General features: G+C 34.8%; 1 protein-coding gene across 2 annotated transcripts in view; it reads right to left on the bottom strand.

Moving 5' to 3' along the window:
* Positions 1-22,139, bottom strand: part of BCKDHB (branched chain keto acid dehydrogenase E1 subunit beta) — a 135,464-nt gene that overhangs the window by 3,516 nt on the left and 109,809 nt on the right. For both annotated transcript variants that reach the window (XM_026845223.1, XM_026845222.1), the window contains one exon: positions 4,148-4,300. In XM_026845223.1, coding sequence (XP_026701024.1) covers positions 4,160-4,300 — 141 coding nt within the window. In that variant the 3' untranslated portion in view covers positions 4,148-4,159. The remainder of the gene's footprint in view (positions 1-4,147; positions 4,301-22,139) is intronic.

The following is a 22,139-nucleotide window of genomic DNA, read 5'->3' as shown; positions in this document are numbered from 1 at the left end:
CAATTACTAACCAAAGTATCTAGCAGGTCCCTTCCCATTTCCCAGGAGAACTTCCTGGTTGAGAAAGGGAAAGCATCACTGTCATGTGCAAGTCTCTCCCAACTGGAGCACTAGTTCTAAACAAACTGTATTGAATGTTGAAATGCAACTTCAAATATGTGCTGGGAACAAAAATGAAATTTAAATCAACCTCCTATCATCTCCTAACCTTTAAGCACCAAGATTAAACTTTCCATAAAGTAGTTCCATAGTGAAGTTCAGTGTGGTAACTTCGTATTTTTAGAGACTAAATTTGTAGTAGTGATAGCGTCTCTACATACACACACACTCTCTTAGAGGCAAACTGTCATTTGGCAGGGACTACTTTAAAATACAGAATTTGACAAGAAAACAGAATATGCAAATGTGGTATAAAAAGCTGCAAAAGATAACAGAAAAGCACTTGGCTATTTGCCATTTCTACATTACAGCCATCTCTCACTATATTTGTCTATCACGAGCATATATTTTATAAAATTTGTGGCTGTTTTCTTCTGTTTCTTCTTTTATCTTTTTGATTTTTGGGGTTTTTTCCTCCTCAGATGAACAGCCAGGCATCATTCCATCTATCCAAGAAATCTATATCCATCCTAATCCCACTGCCTCTTTTCTCTTTATCTTTTTTCCAAATACAAAGAGTTATCTGGAACACAACTGCCTACCTGGAAGCTATTTCTCTTGTACCTAACATAGCTATAAATTTTAATAACTAAGAAGCTGATGAAAGATACAGATTTTGCTCTTGCCTGTCTCATTGGTGAGGTATACATGCATTGTCAAATGCTGTCTTTGAGCAGGAAAACCATCTGTACTGTCAACCTCAAGATAAGCAATTATGCATGTGTGAGACACTGTCAACACAGGTTCAATAAAACCAAATGTACATTAAGATAATAAGGCTATATTTAGAAATTATTGACTGTAGCATCCAGCTTGAGACCCTGCATTAGCCTCAGACACAAAGTAGCAAGTTAATTCAGGTGCCTGAGAAGAACCTTTCTGGGTATGAGGTACATTTGTACACACAGCAAAACATACTTCAGGGAGGGGTCTTTTGTTTGTTTTTTAAACATGTAGATTTATTGTTAAGTGAGAAATACTTGTGTGAATAAGGTCAGAAAGATTTCAACACACCAATAACTTAATGGAAAACCTACTGTAACTAGTAAAAATAAGGTTGGAGTTAGCACCCTCATGCTTTACTATAGAACCCGTTTCCAGGTCTGAAGAGGACTTTCAAACAGTGGTAGACCACAAAACATTATACAACTTGGTGTTATCCAGTAACAAGGGGAGCGAACCATATCACTGCAGACTTCATGAAACTAATTTGCAGGTAGCTTCTCTGTCAAACTACAGAGATTTCAGGCCATGATAGAAAGGACAATCTGGTATATACCATTGACATATTTGACAATTACCACTTGTCTTTCTTCCCCACAGCTTCCATGGAAGCAACAGATGAAGCAACTTCTAGTAAACTGTCGATTAAGAGAGGAAAAGAAGGAGGTATCCAGCCATGCCACCAACTTGTATCTAACAGAAAGTAATTGAAACATAAGCCAAGCAACAACTTTGCCAGCTTGGCCATTTCTGTAACTCAAAAGCTAACCCTACACCCCTCTCACCACAGGGAACTGCTAGCTACTCCGTCTCTCCAGCAGCAGGACAAGTAGGGGGCTCAACTCTTCTAACATCCAGAAGACTATGACTATGCTCAAAACCACACAACCTGTAACACCATTTCTTAGAAAAGATATCCCTCTCTCCCTACAAGTGATGTGGTTTGCAACACATTAACCTCATGAGGCCAGATCGATGGCAAGTATCATCACTAATAAATGCTACACTGAGTACAAAAAAAACCCAGATGTGAAGCAATTCTTCCATTTCTCAGAAACGTAAACACACTACCTTATATGCAAACTCTGTGGAGCGGATGGCAGGATGGAGATCTACTACAACTGCTGTGTGAAGCACATAAGACCAATTACCTACTATAGCACACAGAAAAGTAAGGGAATACTCCCCTGAAATGTGCCTCACAACAAGGCACATTAAGGTTCTTTCTTGAAAAAAAAACCTTTGAACAGCTCATTCTGTAACACTAATATCTAGTCGCACCAACCAAAAGATGGGCCCCAGCATCCGGATGTTTTCTTAGACAAACCAGAAAGGAGAGTTTTCTGTGTCTTTACATTGTTTTCCAGACAGCCTCTAATAAACCTGTTCTTTCATATGCTAAATCTATGTTTTAAACTGGCCAATAATCTCTTCTGATATTTGTGTGTGGTGCAGCCCACAGGAGAAATGTAAATATGAATGCAGATGGATTTTCCACATTTTAGTCCATATTACCTTCACAGAAAGATGACTTCCAGTGTGGATATTGGTTTGTGTGCAAATCCAATGCAATCTCAGAACACACATTTTTCTCTCTCTCCCTCACTTTACCATCCTATGGAGAAATGGGCATTAAACTAAGTATCTGAACCACCAGATACATTTGTCTCCCTTTCCTTACACAGAGGTTAAGAATATTTGGTCCTTTGGTTTTCTTTGGAAAGGAACAGATTAGAGGCTACCTAGCATGGCCTCCATAACTTGCCTCAAAGAGCAGATACTACCCATTCTCTTTAGGAAAGCTTCACTGACTTTATTACAGAGGTGCCAAACAGAAAAGAAATTAAGTCTTTAATAATTTCACTTCAACTCAGAAAAAAGCCAAGGACAACTATCATGAAAAAGAGAGCGTTTACCACATACTCTACAAAAAAGATCACAACATTCTTCAGTTTTAACCCAAAGGAAATGCTCTGGTATGTCAATAACAGGTGATTTTTGAGAAATATTGTAAGTGGAGCTATATAACTTTTCAGAAACACTGCCTCACCAGTAGCATTCCCATTTCACATACAGGCCACTCCACCATCAGCTATCGAGGGAAACCAAGAGAGTGAAATGTAAAAAGTCGTCCTGAAAGTAAGTATGCATGTAAACATTAAGCTATTGACAATCTTCTACCCCTGGCCCTAAATTTAATTCACAGCTTAATGTATAGGTAAAATGGACACGAGAGGGCGCCCCTAATATAGGGCCCACCTTGGCCCTCCCATCTTCTGTGTCAACAGCTAAAAATCCCGACTGCCTATTATCGGATCTCTTTATGCCGAAGGAAAACAGGCCTGTTGCTTTCTTCTTCTTTTTTTTTTTTAGGTTAGATGTACAAGACCATTAAGACTTAATGTCAAAAACGAGGCTACTTCAGCCACCTAATTAAAGCAAATACTGAATACAATGCGCTGACACATTTCCTAACTATTAAACTTTGGTCATTAAACACCAGAAGTTCTCACACAACAATGCATAATACTAAGTCCTGGTTGGCCACTGCACAGTCTAATGCCACTTAGTATGATATTACAATGAAACATAGCAGAAGATGTTACAGACTGTGACTAATAGGTATGTAGTAGAAATATATATTACTTCACAGATTTGGTGCCTGAAAGACTCTGCAAAGAGAAATGTTCAAGCATGACTGAATTACATGCAAGATTACAAAGAAAAAATTTTAAAATAAATATTAAATATAAGCCTTACAGATTTGAGCAGAACTGTAAGAAACTACAGATACTTCACGTATTTTCAATGCTCTGTTTATATCTGCAGTGCAGTGCCTATATTCGGTGCAAATTGGGTCGTATTAGTACCTCACAGGATTACAGGCCACCCTAAAGAGTGAAAAATTATAAAATTCAACACTACGTTTTGCCTATGAAATAAATGTAAGTCTTCTAATATAAGTGAAAATAAAATCTATGCATTAGTATTCCTTTCTCCTTTCACTTTAACATTCTTTTCTCAGGATACAAGACATTTAATTTTCAGATTGATAAAGCAAGCTCCTTAATTTTACACACTGACTCCAATGGCACTACTTAAAAATATTCAGATGCCTTTAAGACTGAAGGTCCAAAGCTATAAAAGACAATTCTTGTTATAAATAAATAACTAAATAAAAGAGTAGTATTTAAACCCTAAACCTTGCAATTACTTTATCAGAATCTTTACAGGAAAGCTGTCAGTTTAAAACATTGTTTCTCACCTGTACTACTGCTTAGTAGTTAATCATTTTTCGAAGGGCATCATAGCATTTCCATTTATCTGGGATGTAGAAAGGCTCAAAGATGTGAGGGAAAGGAGTGTCATAGCCACATACTCTTGAAATTGGAGCTTCTAAATTCAAAAAGCATTCCTCCTATTAACAGAGATACAAAATAAATGTTAGTGAGGCCATTATTTTCAGGAGTCTTGCATCACAAATTGAGGTCAAATGAACTTTGCCAGACTGACAGTCCTGGAAACTCAAACCTTCTATTTATATCACAGCATAAGTAGTCCAGACCAGAACAGTGCTTCCTTTTGCCCAAAGGTCCATATTAAAATAACAACTCGTATTAATGTTATTTTAATTTTCTACATGTGTGCTGCATTAAATCATAGGCAGGTTATATTTAGTACATCTGCTATACATCCAGACAAGTGCTGCCAAGAAACAAATATTTTAGGAACAAAGAAGTGAGAGTTTCTTTCCTGTGACACTTTTAAACATATAGAAAAATTAGATAATCTGAGTGTGTATTATTTGTTGGATACACGAACATCATAGTCAAACTTCTCCGAAACCTTAGATTATTAAGACTCTGTCTGAGAAGCATTAAAGCAGTTATGGAAATTATGTATTTGAGCTCAAGTGGATTTGCATACATCCAACCCTTGAGTCAAATCCATGCTCAACATAAAACCCCATAATTTGTGTTCTATTTGGAGATCAGATTTGGCCATGGCTATGAGAGTTTCATTACTTGATCTAGTAGGGCACAAGATATTACAAATACAACATATTAATCTGAAAGTAACCTGTGGAAATATGTGCAATGATGCCATCGTTAATAACAAAAAAAAAATAAAAATAGTGGGGTTTCAATCTTCCTACTCTCAAGTACCAGAGTGATGGTATGAACCATGAAAATCTGCAAGTAGATTTGCCGGATCACACTGACATTGATGTTATCAGCTCCCTTTCTCCCTGTATCTTTAGCATATGCATTTGCTTTCCAGAAGAGACAAATGAAGAGACAAAACGTGTCTCCTCCTGGCCTCTCCTTTATGGCCTGAGCAACTGAGACATCCTGGCCAAGTCCCCCTGTACTTGGCTCAGTAAAATGGAAGGTGAAGGATCATCTACCAGTCCTTTTCCATCAGGCCCACAAGGAAAATGAAGATCTATGCTTTTCTGCACCGAAGTGCTAAGTATTTTCTCAGACTGATGAACTGTTTTGAATGCACACTGCCTTGCAGTCTGTGGCAGCCTAACTCTTACTGTGCTTTCTATACATCACGATATTTGGCAGCACAGAGGGTACTCATAACACACTAAGATTATAAACTTTTGCTCCAGCTACCACTTTGGTGCACTGTGAAGTGGCATATTTCTGCAAGATAGATGGAAGCAAAAAGTTCAAGAGTTTGTGTAATTGCATAGTGTCATTACATTTAATAGTGAACTAATTCACCTTGAAAACTTCAGTATGAATAGGTCTAAGGTAAAAATATATGCAAACAATATGGAGATATTTTTTTTAGCTCCATTTTCAGGCACTCCTTTGCTTTTCTTTTTAAAGTGAAAGATTCATATAAGTTCAAAATTCTGGGGAGTGTATTAAATCTTTTACCTGTCCATGGGGTAGATCATAATGTCCTACCCCAACCTGCTGGCAAGGATATTTTTCATACTAACCATTACTTTGTTCCCATGTTGTGACTGCCCAATAAAGACAAAGCAATAGCTTTTGGACCATCACAAAATTGACTGTCCAGACCACCTGTGAAATTGCATTACACCAAAACAGACAAGTATATTCTAGACCCACAGCCTTCCTGCACGGCTCTTTCAGAATACACAATACAGGACCTTTCATTTACATCATAACGAGCTTTGTGATAACAGCTTATCGCAAACAAAGCTTGGAGAGAAAGTTCATTAGTTTCGCTGAAAATATTTACAACAATATTCCCCATACATTGGGTAATTGTGCACATTCAGCAGCCCAAGAAGCAGAGAAATGTTAGCTGCGACTGGCAGGTGGGGGTGCTATACTCTGCCTGAATGAGCCCTCAGCTTGGCTGTAAATATAAACCTCAGCTGGCAAACCCAAGCCATATAGAATAGTTGAGAGCATGTATATTCATTAATGTTATTGCTATTATATTTAATTCAGAAAAAAAATAAGTCCTAAGACTTTGCAAAACTTCACTTAATTTTTTTCCCCCAGAGAGAAATCAAAACAGCTTTTACAAACACCCCTTCTGTGGTTTTAAGACTCAGCAATTGCTTTCAGTTTGAGCATACCCCTATTGCTCTGAAACTTGTACAGCTTCCAGAGAGTCCCTTGCCTCAGTAAAGAATTCAAAGTGTGAAGCTGGGATGAGCAGTATTGTATTGTCAGATATCATCCAAAACCAACAACTCAATAAAGGTAGAAAAACTCTGAAGTGTGAGCTACTCTTTGTATGTATGTATATAAAAGTAACTCTCTTACTGTTATTTTTCTGGACGTAAGGGGGTGTGTTTGTAGATTTTTAAATAAGTTATCACACTGCATGAGTAAAATACTTCAGAGACAGAAAAAACAGACCCAAGCCACCAGTCAAATCCATGAGGGAAACCTTCTACTTATACATTAGCTGACTGAAGTCAACACAGTTTCACAAATACGCACACCCATGACTCTGACTGTAATAGTGTCACACACAGAATTCTACACTGTAATAGTTTATCATCAAAAAAGTTATTTTCCTAGCAAACTGATGAAATTTGTATAACAATACACTGAATAAACTGCTTACAGTTTCTGAGTACTGTCACAGAATTATAGAATGGTTTGAGTGAGAAGTGACTGCCAAAACCCATCTAGTTCACCCCACACTGTAAGATCAGTTTGCAATGTATTTTTTACCTTATCAGACACACTTGAAGTCATAGATAAATCCTATACACATGTATATGTTATTACGCAGAGGATTGTTAGATAATTGACACATATACTTTACAGATGCAGGTTTGGGTCAGGTGCTGTGTTGGTTATGGAACATACTGGAATAAGTCTCTCAATGTCAATGACCAAAGTAACAACAGAAATGCTGCAGACTTAGCAAAATGAGGGTGATTCAGTTCACATTATTTAGTTTACAGATTTACCGACAATATTTGCAAGAATATTGGTAAGAAAAAATTGCAAACAACAAAAGCTTTTAAGAATTCTTTTCTAATAGAGTGGAAGTAAAATCATAATCCAGAAGGTGGAATATTAAGTTATCATCAGAATAAGATATTTGAACATAATCAAGACAATGCACTTTTACTTTACAATGTAAAATTGTTGTCAAGAGAGAAGAGTCTCCATCTTGCTAAGAGCTTGGCAAACACTTGACTTCGGCATCACAGTTCACATTCAAAATGCAATAAAGCTAATGCTTTTACGACTTTCACCATGCTTACAGTAGGATAGCTAGATTTACACACAGAATCACGCCGATACCCCTGCCATATGCTAAGTATTTGGTCCTCAAAAAAAACCCAACCAAACAAAACTTCACAAATCCAGCATTTTACACATAAGCAGTCATAGAAAACAAACTTAACGAAATAACTGAATAAAATGGTTTAGAAGGAAATGGTGTCTCTTTTTTTACAAACGTGTAAGGTGGTTTGATAGATGATACTACTACTTTACCAGCTGTTCTTTACATACATCTAGGTATGCAGCAAGTCTTTTGTAGGATGGAAGTCTTTGCTTATAGCAATCTATAATTAGGTTTGGAGTCACTTCTGTTTAAAATAAAACTAATAAAGTTTATCAGTTCATGGCATTTTGACTTATCTCTGGAAACAGTTCTAAGTTATGGGTCAATATATTCACTTGTGTCCTTTAAATCCAAATCAAACCAAACTTTGTCACAAAGATACAGAAGATGAAACTGCCTGCTTGATGGCATTAATTTAGTAACTGTAATCTGAGCAAATAAGATTATTCTTCATTAGATGGCATTACACTTCAAAAAATCATAGCATTAGCAAGATTTATATCCTAATATAAAAAAAAAAAATATATAGTCTATGGACATATTTCTAACTCATCTTCCCTTTTGAGCTTGAAAAGCACTTAGGTGATCAGCCCATCAAATAGCCTATCTTACATGGATTCTTGTTCACACCTGCTGTTAAAAGTTAGACTACAGGAGAAACAAGAGTCCACCTCATCCCGAGTATGATACTGCCACATCTGCAGTACATATTACTGTGCCAGATGTTTTGCACCTGTGCAGCCACATTGTAGAGAAACATGGCCGAGAATATTAGATACATAACATCCAGCTCTTTTTAAGACTAATTAGCAGATATGCATTGACAAGCCTATCAGAACAAGTCTATCGCAGCATTTAAGAGAGTGATAAAAGATCAGGATGTTAAATTAAGTGGATTTAGTCCATACTACTTGGGCATATAAGGGCTGGTACTGGCCCAAAGCACTCTTGCACACTAGGGGAATGCAAGCTTGCAGACTTCAGTAAGTCTCTGCATATTTCAGAGACTGTTTAAACAATCTGACATCTTTCAAGGCAAGACCTTAGAAAAAACCTTTAAAATTAAATAGCTTTGGAAGTAGAGACATGTGATTTCTGATTCAGTGTAAAAATCTTTAAATTCAGTTTTGAAAATCAGTATGGAAGTCATAGAGCAGACTATCCACTAACTTCCAAAATTCACCTGAAGTCAAAAATTACTGTTTTGTTAGAAAATAATAAGGGAACAGATATGGATATTTGTCTAATATATCCAAATTTTCTTATTTTTTTAAAATTTAGACAAAACATTAAATCATTTTTCTTCCTGCTTCCTAACTGCAGAGGTCAAATTGTGGCCTCAGCTATTCAATGAGACTTTTGATTTTTACTTTTGTTTGCCTGAATGTCACTCAAAGCCTCCTGGAAAATAATTATAGTCTATAAAGGCATTTTACTTGGTTACATTATTCCAACTCAACATCTGATGTTTAATACACATTTAGGAAGACTTTTCAAAACAACTTAAGAGCACAGGTCCCACTAAAAATCTGTTTTTGAAATTCATAGCAATCAGCCAAATGTATCACAAACATTGCTTCAAAATAATCTTATGCCTTGATTTTTAGAATAGATGCTAAAACCATGGACTTGCTAGATGTTGCATGATCATATTTGAAATGCATCCTCTAGTACTGTGTACACTACATTTCCCAAAATTATATTCCAATATGCTAACATGGAAAACTTTACCTATGTTTATTTTAGCTTTATTTAAGTGTGTATTTTATGCTTATCAGAGATTCAGGTATTCATTATTAAATCAGGGTTCTGAGTGTAAAACTCTTAAAAACATGTACAGCTGAGAACTATAGGGTTTTTTTAGAGTTACACAATTGTATGAAAATGGTAAAATAGAAAACAAATCCATTATTGGGCATGACTGAAAGAAAACATTACTCATCCTTCTGCAACGTATAGAAAAATAAAGCAATCTGGTCTGCAGTTTAGGGGAAGTGCTTTTAGGCATTTGGCCAATAACAAAAGAGTTAGAATCTATTGCTCCAGACCTTCCTTCCTCTGAAGGGAATCTCTGTCATTCTATATTCATAGCAAACAAACCTCCATATGTAAACACTTTGGTAAGCACCAGTAAATGAGACTATTTAATGTGGCCAGCAATACAGACAATTCTGAACTGATACTTTCCCCTTAACTATTCTGTTTTGGTCTTATTCTCCTTATTTTCATATCTTGTGGATCTATTTCATTTTTCTCCTCTGACTGACATGCATTAAAATCAGCAAGAAGGAAATATTTTCTTTATTTTTAAATTCCATTACTCTGTCAAATACTCACTGAGGTGAGAAAACTTTCCTTTAAAAATCAATTATTTCTGCAACATTTTATGTCCTGGGATCCCTCCTATGCTATTCTTACTTTGCAATGGTACAGGCACTCAAAAAAATTAAGAACTACAAGAATATCACATGAGTACATAGCTGCTATATGAGAACACTGATTTCACAACTCCTTTTTTCACTACACGAATTTATTTTCACTGGATGACACAAAGTCGATTTTAAAGACTAATATGAATGGGCAGAGTTTGATAGAAATGTTAGTATTACTTTTGGTATTATAGGTATTACAATAAAAACAAGACTAAACATAAGGTTAAGGTCCATTACATAAAACAAACTGTAGGAACAGTTTTCATTCAAGACTACTTATTTTTCTGCTGACAGCAATTACAAAATTTAGAACCAGAAACTCAGTGACTAGTTGCAAAGTTTTAATTCAATTCTGGTTTCTGTCAATTAGAACTCTGAATCTTTAAATCTCATTTATAGATTATAAAATTTTAAAAACCACATATATATTCAAAGGACTTTTCAGAGAGAAAACACATCACATGAGAGTTTCACTTTCTGTTCTGCTATTTTTATTCTGATTTATTTATGCTGTTGTCATAAATTAAAGTATGGGGCTCAAACAGCTAAGAAAACTTATTCCACATTACTTTAAAAATGACTGTTACATTTATATTTATATTTATATTACCTATTACCTCCCCATATGGATTTTCAACCGCAAATTACCTACTAATGTAAGAATGAAATGAATCCTACTATAGGTTAATAATGAGCATGATGATCTCATGTATGACAAAGACTATTTTTTAAGTTGAAGCTTAGATAAAGAGGCTTTCCAAAGAGGTAGTCAATCAAACCCCATTTCATACAAGGAGGATTTCATGCAGTAAAGCTGACACTAAATACAGATTACAGGCATTTTTCTTTGGTTTCTGCTTCAAAAAAACATGTCTAATTTGAACAGTTCACTTCCAATAACGAAAAGTCAAGTATCTGCATTTTCATGTCTCACAATTGTAGTACAGTACTTTCCTTGACAGCTGCAAGCACTAAATGCTACAGATTTTAAATATATTTTGCTTTGACAATATATATATTTTATATTCTTATGAAGTCACTTCTATGAGATATGTAAGTACTATACACCCATGAGATATTTCCAAGTTGAGATATATATTTATATATAACTTTTTTAGACAGAATATTTTTTTCCAACAGCTTAGCCATTTTTGTCTTAAAACACTTTTATAAATCTCTTCCTGATAGTTACAATAGTGATACAATTTTTCCTCAGAGAAATTTGCAGTTATATGTTGCAAACATTTAACTTCTATCGAAGAGTTTCCTCCTTTCTGAGATCACTTTAAAGCGATCCTTTTATAATTTAGCACAGCTTGCAGTGATTCATGTTTTTGGTTACCAGTTCTTTGCATTTACATAATTAATGTCTTGTAAAATACAGAGAAATCGTTCACTGCTAAAACTATTTATGATTGCCAAACAGATAATACTTTTACTTATAAAATATATCAGCAATTAAAAAATAAAGGAACACTGAGGAGGGGAAAAAGTCTGTTCTGTGTAATTCATTGGCTTGTTACAATTAAAAAGCATTTAATGGTAAATATTGTCTTTATAGAGCTGAATCACAAAGAACAGTATTTATAGATTAAGTCAAATTTACTATATAAAAGATAAAGTACTGTAACATAAAATGAACTAAGTTATTTCCAAATAATTCATATCCCTCCAACCCATCATGCTAAAATAAGAATTTACTTCAGCTATTTTTAATCACAAGCATTGAATCTATCAGCAGTGAATATATTTCTGACCACAGCACTTTTAGAATCCAGATATATACAACATAATGCACCATTTTAAGAGTAACACTTAATCCAGGTTTAATACTTTAATACTTAGAACTTTTTTCAATTATCTGAGATGTTGCATTACGATACTTAAAAAAAAAAAAAAAAGTTTTATATATGAATTCTCTGTACTAATATCTTTACTATAAAAGAAAGGGTGTGCGTGTGTGCTTTAAATGTTATTTTCATCAAAAGAAACACATAGGATTGTGTGGGGAGGAGTACGACAGTTAATATATATCCCTTCTGTATGACACACAGATACTTTTAGAAAACATATTTCTACTGTATACAATATACCTAAAAGGTTTCCCAATAAATTTTCAAGGAATTTGAACAAAAATATTTAAATTTCAAGCAATACAAAATGAAAATAATACTTGCAGTAACCCAGATTTGTAAGAATACAAACATTCTAATGTACTAAAGAAAGTATTTTTGAAACTGCTTTCTTCAGGCAGGACAGAATTTTTGGTGCTATGGCCATAAATGCAATCCTATAAAATGATGTTAGGTCACTATAGCAACTATGGGGTGGCTATGAACCAGCAGCAGCCTTGCAAGCCCATGCTGTTAATACGGGCTCTTTTTCTGATATGTGGAAGTAAAGAATCCACAAGTGGCTTGAAAAATAAAATGAACATTTTCTGAAAAATCAGCATCCCATATGTTATTTTTCTGTAATCCTGGATACTGTGTTGACTTTCATTGCAGATATGTATTTGCATGCTTTGCTTCTGGCACATCATTAGCTGATGAAAATAATGACACTGAAAGGATGTTTTCATTCAAGTCACTGAAAAACATTTATGTTGCATATTTTTCCAGACCACTTGCAACTCCTTTATATTAAAAAAGTACCAATTTACTGTGTTAAGCTCATTACTTCCATTTCACAGAAAGGAATGTGAATAATTATACAGGTAAAATGAATTAAGATAATGTTGTCTTTGTTGTCATTTTTGTCTCTGGGAGTTGTAAACACCCTGAAAGATGATTTGACCAGAAATTCAGGACAGACTCCTCACTATGAACTGGATTTAGTTTTTAAAATCCACATGCGTAATTTTTATAGAGTCATACCTTTCGTACTTCGCTTACGCTGCAATGAACTGCTTACAGGCAGAATAACATTACTGCTTATGAAATATTCATGGTGAATTTAAAAGGTTCTGCGACTTCCAAGAGGGAGAATTGAAACTAACTTCTCCAGCTTCACTATTTTGTGGCTAACAGGAGACACCAAGTGACATGTTAATCTATCTCAGATTTTACAGAGGGTCTCATCACTATGCATTTACATAACATAACCCTGTTATACAGTGAAGACTTTTATATGGACCCAAGAATATTTTACTCCTTACTTATTTGACATCTCTTTTGAGCTTCACTAGTTGCATTGCTTAATTCAACATCTATTTTAGCAATGGTTGCCTGATGCAGTTAAGTTTCATTCATACATATTTGAAGATTGCCTTCAAATTTCATTTCAGCTAACTTCACAAATGAACAGAACAATCTTTAATACCCCAGCGCAAGACTGATATCGTTTGTTAAATTCTCTTTATAAAGCTTACAACAACACAACCACTCCAACAAACATTCACAGCAACAGCATTAACGTGAAGCTGTTGGGATTAGAGCCTTGGTCTGTGCCTTAGTTGTTTTGGTGGTAGAACTGCACAAAAAAAATCAGCACTGCATAACCAAGGTCTTTATAAAACAAAAAAAACACCTCACTACAGATTATGTTATTCTATAGGATATTCCAATTTTCTGGTGTGCTTTCTTTAAGCAGAAAATATGAATATTTGCACCAGGACCCACATATTTTCTAAAAGCATGCTCAAAGACCCACAGATGGTTAGAATGACTTCCCAGGCCCATGAGTATCTGAAGATACTTACTTTATTTAGTTACTTGGCATTACTAACTCATCTGTTCAGTCAATGACCTTGCCAACTGTTACACATATGTTAACTCAGGTGAATATTCCAAGTAAAATCAATGGAACTAAACTGCCTACATAAATTACTCATATGTGAAAATGTTTGCAGATCACAAGTAATTCTTCCACATGAATAAGAATACACATTTGTTAAATTTTTAAGGTGGGGATTATTCTAATTACACCCTGCACCTTTTAATCACAAAGCTAGAAATATCCTACCAATATAGTAAGATTTTATACTTTTAGAGCACACTTATCACCTACCATTCTAATTACTTAATTATTTTTGCAAAAACAGCTCCTGGTTAAGCTCAGCACGCCAGAAGTGACTGCAAGGATTTGTTGCTAAGAGTTTTAATAGTTAGTGAGTGGTATTTTTATTTTTACAGCTGTTTAGGCAGCTGAGAGATTCTTGCAAAGACAGCCTTGTCAATCTATGTATCTGGCACAGTAAAATCCTCATAGAAGTACTTCACTCAACACACACTAATGAAATTCAAAGGAAATGCAATTTCAATTGCTGTTATTAAGCAACTTAAAACAGCATATTTCCCATTTTATATCAAAGCATTGCCATTTTAGGACAGCACATGAGAACGATGCTGTCACTCTGACTGTCACCAAACACTTCACCAGTGCAAACCCACATCTTGGCCAGGCAGAGGCAAGTACAAAGGAAATACCTTGTCCACCCATTAAAAGGTTAGAGCTTACCTAGTATTCTTCCATAGTGTTTTTTAACATTGTCATCTTTGTAAATGGACGTGGAGCAGAGGAGGAAATATTAGACTACTTGAAACAGATGTATAAGAAATTTTATAGTGTATTCTTTAAACCAAGCTGCTGTTTCACTTACATATTTAATTTATAGGAAGCTGCTTGATGATTCAAAACCAGAGGTAAAAAAATTCCAGTGCAAAGCTTCACCTCATATATTAAATATCCTCTCATATAATGGCAAAAGTAACTGGTAAGTATAGAGGGGTAATTGTTATTTTACAGAAAATATATAAAAAATTGTATGGAGAGAAATGCAATGAGGTTTTGCAGAAAGTATAAAAGTTGATGCAAAAAAAAACCCTCAGAAAAACTGAATGAACCATACTTGAGACTGAGGTTTTGGGTACAGGCTGACTTAAAAAGCATGAAAGAAATATTTTATCTTACAGACTTCAAATATTTTTACCAAGTTATGCCCAACTATCTTACAATAATTGGCTTTTCTTCTTTCCTAGAGATGCATTTTTTTAATACTTTTGATCATTTTTCACCACATTGTCTAAACTATCTTCACACAAACAAGCTACATTGCTACCCTGCTGCAAAAAAAATTGCCAGCAAAACAAACAAACAAAAAAAAACCCAAAACCCCAAAAAGCAAAATAAAAAATAACCCAAAATATCTAAGAAAATAGAAAAATAATGCTTTGATAATTTTTCAAGCTATAAAAAGTTGAGAACTCTGTTACAAAAAAACAAGAGATGTGCTGCAAATGAAAGTAATTTAAAAATGTTTAATAAAACTATCTAAACGGTATTACATCTCTTAATTTATAAAATGGTCAAAAAATTAAATTTTAGTTTACCTTTAACCCAGAATTAACAATTCAAAATTATTGACCTGATTTGAAAGCATCAATGAACTGTATGCATCAAATCAAATGCACGGGATCTGTGAAATATCTGGCAATATTTAAGAACAGAAATACAGATAAAAATTAATTATCTTTATACAACAGAGAAACATAATGGTAGACGTTAACTGTATATTCTAGGAGTCTCACTGAAGTTTTCATTGGATTAAGCTCAAGTATTTAACTTGGTCTATGATTTACAACTGAGTGTTTAAATAATTTCATACTTAAAAGTGATTATGTGAAATTTACTTTACACTAAATCAATTCTGAAATTTTAATTTTCACTCCACTAATGAACATTCTGCTTTACAGCCAAAACTATAAATCTTTCATGTAGCTTAATCTATCTCTTCCACCATTATCAAAAGCAAAGTATAGCAAATTTCTTAATGAAGAAACAGTGTAAAAAGTAAAAAAATAACTTCCTTAGCTACCATGAAACACCTCGCATAATTTTCTTATTTTTCATTTGCACATAGTTAGCACTTAAACTACAGTTGCTATAAATTCAATGTAAAATAAACTATTAGTAATACTGAAAAAAGGAAATTGTAACCCAGTTCAAGCTGAGATTTTTTTTTCCCCCCCCTAAATGACGGCTAAACAGTAAAAATCAAAACATTTGCCCAACGTTTGAAGTTCTTTCATGGTTTATTCAATAAATAATTTTTTTCCTGAGATTAATCTATCAACACAACACAGAAGTGGGGATCACTAACAAACAGCATTCAATACCACAAATATAAAACAGAACTACAGTACAAATGGAAATTATTACACTATTTACAAGGTCTGATTCTGTGAAGCAAATTAGCAAACAGCAATCCTCATCTCCCTCTCCTGAAAAAAAAAATAAAATCCATAGCTATTATATTAAAGCAGGATTGTTTAAGAACTAAAAGTCTCAATGTTAGCTGATTTTTTCAATATTTAACATCTTTTTTGAAGCACATTTGGCATGTTGTTTCATTCTGTATCCAGTACTTTAATTATACAGTAGCATAAAATCTAACAACTTGCAGTCACAGAGACTGCAATATATGATATAAAATGGGAAATATAAAGAGAGGAACTAAAAAGCAGAATTCTCTTGAAGTCTGAGCTTTTATTTAGGTCTGTTTCCTTTGCTGGTGGCCAAACCCATTACTGTTCAAATCAGATTTCCCATCACGTAAAGTCACTACCGATGGCAGAAGTCAGGAATTAGGTGCACTGACACTGATGTGCTCTTACAGCTGTGCAACCACAAAACGAAAACACATTTTTAAACAACAGTTATCCAGTCAGGGAAATTCCTGTGCCCACCAGCCCATGCATCAGATTTCCTCTCAGTAAATGAGACCATCAGGCTGTGTTCAGCTAAGTTTTTGTTTTTGAAACTTCTGAGAAAGTATAAGGACACAAGACTTGACAAGGTCTCAGAACTGAAGTCCAGGCCACAGTTTCTACCATAAACTCATCATATTTGACTGTATTGTACTGTACTGTGGTGATACTGCAGTTACTGGGGGTTTTTTATTCCTGCTGCTTCTGTATGACAGGTGATCATTACACCATTTTTCTAATTTAATATATTATTTTTCCCCAGCACTGCTTTAGTAAAATAGGCCCTTTTCTGCTGGTTTCCCCAGTAAAATTTATGAATATTTAAATTCAAAAAATTTCCCCAGTAAATTTATAAATAGGACTTTCATTCCTGTAGCCTTCATTTTGATAGTGGGAAGAAGGCAGGCACTTTTAAGCTGTTTTCATACAACTGGCTCTCCACATCTCCTGATCACCCTAGCAGGTCCTCAGTCACATCATCTGGTTTCAATGTTTTTTTCTTAAAACGAATTGACCACACTTATATACAATATTCCACGAGACCTTATTGCTATCTTCTACAACAAAATAAGTACTTACTATTTCTACTGTAAGGGCCTCTTCGAACACAATTACTTTTTATTCAACTGTATGATGTTGGTTGCACACAACTGAGCAGAAGGTAACTGATAAGCTAGCTCTTCCTCTTTGCCCAATTTATAATCTATAAGTTTAAGTTAAAAAAAAATATATTATGTAACCTTGTACTTTCCCAAGTAGACTGTACTCTGTTTCTGCTTCTGACACCCTCAACATATCCAAATTCATTATAGGACTCTAATTTTTACTGTATTAAAAATAGACAACTTCATGACTCACAAATTTTATTTTTTGTAATGAAGAAGCTAAAGAGAGCATTAAGATCTAACCAAGTCTTAAGAAATGCCACTAGTAGCCTCTTGCAACTTGGTAACATTTCTGAGAGCCCAACGTACTACAGTCATCTCATCATATACCTTTTAGTTCTTGTACCACCAAGATTTTGTAATATCAGGATCTAATCTGTCAAATTAATCTGGCACAACATACATTTGCCATATAAAGCCCAACGAATTCAGTAATGAAATAAGTTTCAGAGAACATCAGCCTGACAAAAATCTTTATCAAAATAGAGTAACTGAAGAAAATGAGTATCTTATGCTTTTAGGAGGGAATTCAGAGATATGAAGATGGAAAACCAGTGTTGAGAAAAACACAGCTAATACAGATGTTATGGGGCTTTACTCACTGTATTTGGTGACTACATTAGTTCTGGATTTTTCAAGCATCCACCAGTGGAAATACAGTCAAACAATTCTGATAATAAGTATAAGAAAGAACTCTGCAGACACTGCAGGCATAGGTTTCTATCACTGAAGATCCAGCTTTAAGTGTTTGACATTGTACTTTGGCTTGATCAAGACAAGAAACATGCTCTCAAGTGACTTCTTTTGTGGTTGTTTAAAAAAAAAAAAAAAGCCACAGAACTAAAGCTCACATTTAACACATTATTTTCACGGTTTGTATCTGCTATGAATTCAGGGATACTCCAGAAATTATGGGTTTTGTTGGCTGCATAGTTTCCTATCCATCATAAAATCAATATTATTTTGAATGCTCTACAAAAATAGAAGTTTAAGCAGCTTTCTCTGAACAGTGTATAATTTTTCAAGATATTTCTATTTATTTTAGTGGTCACCACAAATTATATAGAGAAAAAAAAGCTTAGTTTTTAGTGGTTAATAAACAACTTCAGCCTAGAAGACCCTCTGACCAGACAAAGTAATGGCTGTGGCTTACTGTAGCATGGTGACCAAAGCATGCTGAAATGCAAGTTGCTGCTTTGCAGTTTTCTTTTTGCATACAGTGGTTTCCAACAGCCAAACATCTTTTGAAGGGTTTCTTACTTTATTGATATAACTTTTCTAAATTATTACTGTTTGCATCTTAAAACAGCTGTTTTCAACTCTTCTTTCTGATTTTCCTTGCCAAAAATGAGAATATGAAATATGTTATCTGAATTTCTCAGCTCTAACCAGTGTTTATATACTCTTCTCTCTGCTGTTACATGTCATGTTAAGTGTGTCGGCTTCCCGGAGAACAGAAATCAAGCTATTAAGTCAGGCTTTCTTTCCTTAACTCTGGGATGTTCCTTCAGGTTGGGTCATTTCAGAGTGTGTGCTCAATTACTATGGTAATTGAGAACTAATAAATCTAAACAATAGGAGAATAAAGCTATAAGCTGTTTAAAATTTTAAAAGTAAATACTTTTGGAAGTGAATTGATTTAACTGTAAAACCTCAAAATATTTCATACTAAAACCAAAAGCAAATCCAAACTTTTAATACTATTCTTAAAAAAATACATAAAAGCTATGGTTGTTTACAATACAGTTTGCAAGACAATTCCAATCTACCTTGCAGACAGACTGCTAACACTGCAAAACAGCTGTGCAGCTTTAAGGTGGGTTATCTCAATTGCCATATATCTGCATTGACAAACTAGAGGCCAGATGTTCAATGCTATTTATGTTCTTGTGAGGGAGATAGTTATGTGACATTCAACAGGATCTTTAATTCTCAGTCACTGCTAAAAAGTTTCAAATCTTTCCATAAGGAGATTTACTCTAAAATGAAATGTGTCATCCTTTGAAGATGTTTACTCTTACCGACTACGAAGGAGGCCTGGAGTGAATGCATTATAACTTTTAGATTAATCCTACCTAAGTAATTATGAAGAAAAATTCAAATCCATGACACCTAATTGCAGTGGTTGCCTTTACACAGTTAGTTCCAAAGATGAGACTGATGCTCCCATTTAAACAGAATTATTGTGGAAGCTATTTAATACCAAACTGGACCAATACAAAATCTGTAGTACCTAGTGAGAGTGCCCATCAATAACAGTAAAAGAGCCAATGTTACTTTAAAAATCCATCCATATTTCCTTCTCTTTTCAGAGCTTAGCAACTGCCAAAGGTGCCAAAATCTTTATGGATATAAAATACAGGGCAATATGTGTTATCAGTACACAAACGATGAAAAGTCTTCGTATCTTCCAAGTTTCTTGACTACCTGCTGGAATTCAACGTTGGTATAATATGCAGCTTTGAAGGTGAATGAAGATTGCAGGTAAACAAACACATCATAAAGGAAAACAAAATGCCATTCGTTAGGTAACTTGATAACTTCTAAAGCTGTCCCTATACATTCATTTCAGCATGTTTTAGGTTCACCCACTGGCTTCTCAAATGAGGCTACTAATGGAAATTACCATTTCCTAAGAAGAGAATCCAGTTAGACAGCATGTCTTAAACTTCTATGAGTAATGAATGTATGCAAATATATAAACTGATAAGGAAAGATGTCTAACAGAATACACCGATCCACACTCATAACACTGCACTTCTAAACCTGTGTATAACGTTACATATACTATTTAGAAATAGATGTTTCCCTCCAGTAGCTGAACACTCCATACGAAATTCAGATCTTCCTACTCAAAGTTAATTAGGAAAACTTCTATCATTAAAGGATAGTAAAACATTCTTTATAACTTTTGCAAAGATGGTAACATCCACATTTAGTCACTTAATCCTGTCATGCTTATTTATATGAGCAATCCTTTTCTTAGCATTCTGAATATAGGCAGTGATTAAATACATAAAGATTAGAGGATTTTGCCTCAAAGGAAATAAGATTTCTCAGTTTTGGTTTAACCAAGCAGGATCCCTCTGCAGGGAAATTGTTAAAATGGTCTTGGAAATGCAACACTGATGATGCAATTTCAGTTTTGAATAACACTGTATTGCTGCTTCTGTATTACTTATCAGGTTCCTTGCTCATCTGAAGCATTCTCAATACATTCTGAAGAGAAATTGCTTATCTGAAGCATTCTGAATAAATGGGAACAATTTGCTGACTCAACACACAGCACTATATAGTGTTAAAACCAGTATTTCAGAGACATTTTTCTCTACTTTCGCTTCTGCCCTTTGGGACTGAATACAGCATAACTTCACCAATACGTTTATTAGCATAGAATCACATTAATCCCATCAACATCAAGATATATTGCAGTCGAGTCAGACATATGCATATACTGTGGACTTCATGTTGGCACTACAGTATACACAAAAGTATTCAATGTTAGCTTTTTATACTCGATATTTCTTATTCTCAGCCAAAGAGCATTCCTAAACGTAAGGCTCAGCATATGATCACAACAGAACAGAGGAAGAAATTAGGTCATAACAAGATATAGCAGCTGCACAGGACGTACCGAGGCACATTTGTCAGGATTAAGGATGACACTGAAGTCTTGCATCACTATGCTAGTGAAAGGAGTATCCTTCTGCAACATACCCTTTGCAAAGACTGGTTTATTTTTAACTTGCATTGGTAGTAACATATAGACTTGGTGACTTATATTACTGAATGCTTTGTCAATCTGTTGCAGGGTGAAAATCCATGATCAGTATAGTTTTGTAGACAACAATTATGGTTTGTTGTGTAAGAGATACTTCTCTCATTACAAAAAAAGGAAACATAATTCATGGTTTTCTTAGTCTACATAAAAGACTTGTATGTAGTACCACCAAGTTTTTTACATAAAGTTAGAACTGCTCATAACTCCAAGGTATGACAGAGATGAATGGCACCATGTGCCCAGGGATTGTGGCCACCAGGAAGCAACTGTGAGCACCAGGACAGCATGAGAAAGACTAATTTTTAGCCTGAGGGTCCCAAGCCAGCAGAGATCTTTCTGCTGGGGAGAAGAATTGACAACAAGTGATGTGTGAGATATTTGAGTAGGGGAAGAGCTCAAATCTTCATTTTTATCCAAACCCAGTACCCAGATCTGCTAAGGGTGGTTGTTTACTGTGACCATCCCCTTAAGAGATTTTCCTTTCATCCCTGCAGTGGAAGCACAGTGAGTCAGATAAACAGCGTGAGTAAGGGACCTCCTGAAAGTTAACCTCATCCTCATACTTTCACAGTGAATTTAAAACCAGCATTATAATGGAGCTTAACACACACTTAAGCTCAACTCAGTTTTACTATCAGAGTGCTTCAATGAAGCTTTCTTCAACCTATTAATTTCTGATCCAGAAACACAAGCCTCAGGTACAACAGAACAAACCAGACAGAGAGGAAAACAGAGGTCCTGAATTCTGGAAACCCAGGTTCAAAAAGGTCTCAGGGACCTTAGGGAAGTATTACACAGATTCTCCATCTCCAAGAGCATCGGCATGCGTGAGATGCCTGCATGTTGCCTGTGTTACAGGTTCTGC

The sequence above is a fragment of the Athene cunicularia genome, assembly GCF_003259725.1.
Source record: "Athene cunicularia isolate RWA chromosome 3 unlocalized genomic scaffold, athCun1 chr3_part1, whole genome shotgun sequence".
Lineage (NCBI taxonomy): Eukaryota > Metazoa > Chordata > Aves > Strigiformes > Strigidae > Athene > Athene cunicularia.
The sequence above is the reverse complement of the archived record's forward strand: the minus strand, read 5'-3'. Positions and strand labels throughout refer to the sequence as shown.